We start from the raw sequence: 4,225 nt of genomic DNA, 5'->3' as shown, positions 1-4,225 counted from the left end.
GCTGCCTTTTCTAGGAGGCTCACCCTATGGCCACTCCAGGTCCTTTCCACCTCCCCTGTGGCCACATCTTTGGGGACAGTCTCTCACTTCAGCTCCCAGATCACTCAGTTTCGGGGTGCTGTTTCCTTCTGGGACCCCAGTTCACACAGGTAGATAGGTAGTGTCATTCTGTCTTCATGGAGGAGTAAACTGAGGCTGAGTGAGGTGGGAAAAGTCACCCTAGCTCACACACATCTGGAACTATGTGGCCTGGACTGCAAAGTCGAGGGAGTTCAGTAGTTTCTCTCTCTCTTTTTTTTTTTTTAGACCTGGGGATGGGGGTGAAGTCACATGCTAAGGGAGGGGTCTCACGATGGAAGCAGGCATGGGGTGGGGCAGCACGATGACACGGGGTGACATGAAGCCACCTGGAGTGTCCCATCAGTTGACCAGGACTGGAACGGCTACCGCGTGGCCGCTTGGGGGAACCAGTGAGGCAGGTGGCAAATGTTTGCTCAAAGGGGACAGTTTAGTCACACAAACAAATGCAGTCAGTTGATTGATTGCCTATGGTCAAAGGTAAACCCAGGATGGAGCATGGCCCAGCCTACTCCAGGGCCACCTCTGTTCTGTGGAGTTTGAGACCCTGGTTCACCCTAAAGCCTTCTGGCTTTCCTCAGCACACACTGGGCAACCCAAAGCAGTTTATGTGGCACATGTGCTCCTGCAGCGCCTTCGGGAGTTGAGTGACATCCACCACGGTGTACCAGCAAGCTGCTGACACAAGCATGCTCCGTGTGAGCCCTGCAGGATGCCCCATCACACTGCCTTCAGGATCCCCAGGTTTTCTGGGAAGAGGGTGCTGTCCTGATGGCTATTTGGCAGGGCAATAACCAAAGATTCAGGAAACACACAGCATTCACCCACCATTTGCAAGGACAGAATGTGCATGACATGACAGGTGAACATAAAAGTTGGAGATCTTCCACAGCTTCCCTGCCCCCAAGGGTACACTTAAATAGGTATCGTGTGGGTAAGGTTACTGTAGGTAAGGTCTCAGCCTTCTGCTCCATTTCAATTACAGATGCAGCCAGGTGGCTCAGGGAGGCCAGTAACTGGCCCAGAGCTACACTATCCCAAGTAAGGCTTTGGCTCAGGACCTTCCCCCTTCCAGGTGATTCTTATGCTCTGGCAGGTTTGGACGAGAACCGTTGCTCTGAGACTACACAGTGGCTTCCGGCCCTTCCAGAATTCCTGGGATTGACCCTGGGAATTTGGGGTCCTAGCGCCAGCGGGGCGGGCCAGCTGTACAGAGGGCGGTGCTGTTGCGGCCCTGCCCAGGGGCGGAGCTCACCTGGGGACCAGGTAGACAGCTCCCGGGCAACCTGGCCGCCCGGGAAGCTTGGGCGCGCAGCAGTCGCGGCCTCGCTTGGGCCCCAGGGACGCGGGCAGGGACTGCGACCGGCCCCACGCCTGGCCGTGGAGCAGCCTGGACACCCGCTCACCATGGGGAGACGCTTCAAGTTTCTACAGAAACTGCCCTTCCTGGGTCAGGACCACCGGTACAAGGCGCTGGAGAGGGACGAGGTGGAGACCCTGGTGAGTCTGAGCGATCTGGTATGAGGCATGGGATCGGACTCCACATTTGTCCCCTGAGATCCTGCCTCTGACCCGCGGAACCCCATGTGTCACTGGGCACTGAGATTCTGCTCAGCACCTCCTTTAAAGCAGCTCGACCCGGCTCAAGGCGCCTAACTCACCAGTTACCCTGGGTAGGCTAGCCCATTTGGGGAATGAGAAACTGACCTGTGCTCCTTAAAGGGCTCACAGCTGGCAGGCCACCTAGCCAGGGACTTAGGTTTCTCCGACTCCAGGGAATTTCAATGCCTCTGCATACACAGGCAGTTGTATGAACTTTTGAAAGCTGCTGGAATTGGAGGAGAGTGGGTCCTGGTGGGGATAAAAAAAAAAACACACACACACACACACACACAAAATCTTGCCCAGGTTTAATAGTGAAAACTGAAGCAGCACAGTAGAGCCACCGGCTTCATTTCCTCTACATCAGCGTGGTTTTTAAAAGCTGCTCTGAGCCAGGCATGGTGGTCCACGCCTTTAATCCCAGCATTTGGCAGGCAGGGGCAGGTGTATCTCTATGAGTTTGAGACCAGCCTGGTCTACATAGTGAGTTCCAGGACAGCTAGGGCTATGTATCAAAAAAAAAAAAAAAGTAAGTAAGTAAGAAAGAAAGAAAAGAAGCCACCCTGAGCTGAGTTGTAGGATGATTTTGAACCTTCAGAGAACCTTCTAGGATAACTCTCCAGGACTGTGGTACCAGGAGTTTCTCTCCAGGACCAACAACCATAAAGTTGTTTCTGTACCTCTGATGGGGCAGCTGGGGTACAGCCAGTGGGTTCGTGACCCAGAACGGCATCTCCCCCACACTGGCTTTATGAGGTCTGAGAGTGGAATCCCTTGGCACATCCAGAACTCCCATGCTTGCCCTTGGGGAACAACCCCCCCAAATATGGTCTTTTCGTGGTGGGGAATCCAGGTTAAATTTTGTAATGACAGAAAATGTTTTGTAACATTTCTTTTTTTTTTTTTTTTGGTTTTACGAGACAGGGTTTCTCTGTATTGTTTTGGAGGCTGTTGGTCCAGCCCGGCCTCGAACTCACAGAGATCCACCTGCCTCTGCCTCCCGAGTGCTGGGATTAAAGGCGTGCGCCACCACCGCCCAGCATTTCAATTTTATTTCTTCTCAAATAATGCCACAGTCAAAACATTTGATGGTATGACTCTTAAATATTTATGCACTTTATTTACAACTGTTATTGTATGCATCAGTGTCAATGTAGGAATTCTGGCGCTAGGGCTGTGACCTGCAGGACTCAAAACCATCCATGTTTGCTTGTAGCTTTGTGGGTTAGCGGTGTACCGTAATCCTTTGCCGATGCCGAGTGTGTCCTTACATGTTTGTAATGTGTTGTTAGCAGGGGTTTAGCGTGTGTTTGTTGACACAGATGGCTTCCTTCTACCTTTTTCTATTTCTGCCTCTCCATCTTTTGATGTTTGGCACACTCGTAGCTGGTTGTCTTCAGGGAGTCTAAGACTGTGCAGGTGTGGGTTTGGTGTGAACCACATGCAGATGCTCTGAGCCAGGTGGACTTCGTTCCCCTGAGCTGTTCAAAGGCAGCCTGTCTGCAGGCGTGTTCCCCAACCTGTCTGCAGGCGTGTTCCCCAACCTGTCTGCAGGCGTATTCGCCACCTGGCCATGTTCTCTGCAGCACACTGGCAGTGAGGGAGCCCAGGCATGTGGTGACCAGCACTGTAGACCTATGGGGAGATCACAGCAAAGGCCAGCTCTTGCAGGTGCGCTGTCTGCAAAGTGTCCCTACAAGGTACACAATAAGGGTGCATAGTCAGGTCTTGGGGCAGTGGAACCCGGCCCTGGCTTCCCTCCTCAGTACCACAGGAAACCAAACAACCACACTAAAAACCAGTCCCTGGGAATGAGGAGAGAAGACCAGAGGAGACACTGCACCCTGCTGGGCTTGGAACCCTGTCCCCGGCCAAGAGAAGGATGGAAGGATGGAAGGATGTCTGGTTCCCATAGGGTCACTTCTGCTATTATCCTGACTTGGCTTCATGAGCACTTGGTGTGTGCTGAGTCCCAGGTGCTGCAGACTTCACAGCACACACAGATGTGAGAGAGAACAGTCCTGAGAACTGACTGGGTCCCCTCCTAGGCCTCCAGCCTCCAGATGAGCTTTATGGCAATTTTGGGACAGAAGAGTGCCAAGGTCCCAGGCTGGCGCCATTTGGTTCTTGCTGAGTATCGACCGGACAGTCTTGGCCAGTGCGGAGGATCAAGGTATTCACAAACCAGTTAGAGGAAGGTGAGGAGAGTGACAGATGACCTGAAGAAGGAGGCCAGAGGCTGGAAGGAGTCAAGAGGCTGAGACACAGAGATGGGGACATCGCCAAGTTACAGGTGTTCAGCGCCCCACCTGGGAAGATCCCTCTTTTTTGCTGTGTTTCCAGGGTGACCAGTAGAAAGGAGTTTGAAAGCCTCCTTGGTGTTGATGCTGGACAAAGCTTCTCTCTGATGTCCTGCACAGTAGGAGAACATTAGACTAGAAATTCTTGTTTCTGGGAAGGCCAGGTGCCAGCTCTGCCCTTGAGGCTGCTCCTGAGGTGGGTGTGACTCCCACTTGTCCTGCCATCCTGGCTGTTGACCTTGTCA

At 52.9% G+C, this 4,225-nt stretch overlaps 1 protein-coding gene across 1 annotated transcript in view; it reads left to right on the top strand.

Annotated features, from left to right (window-relative positions):
- Nucleotides 1-1,377: 1,377 nt before the first annotated feature.
- The window catches only part of Atp2c2 (ATPase secretory pathway Ca2+ transporting 2), a 57,032-nt gene continuing 54,184 nt past the window's right edge, over nucleotides 1,378-4,225 (top strand). The window contains exon 1 of the mRNA XM_005073089.4: nucleotides 1,378-1,578. Coding sequence (XP_005073146.2) covers nucleotides 1,486-1,578 — 93 coding nt within the window. The 5' untranslated portion in view covers nucleotides 1,378-1,485. The remainder of the gene's footprint in view (nucleotides 1,579-4,225) is intronic.

Source organism: Mesocricetus auratus, unplaced genomic scaffold, assembly GCF_017639785.1.
Source record: "Mesocricetus auratus isolate SY011 unplaced genomic scaffold, BCM_Maur_2.0 Super-Scaffold_6723, whole genome shotgun sequence".
Classification (NCBI taxonomy): Eukaryota; Metazoa; Chordata; class Mammalia; order Rodentia; family Cricetidae; genus Mesocricetus; species Mesocricetus auratus.
This window is presented reverse-complemented; position numbering and strand designations above follow the sequence as displayed.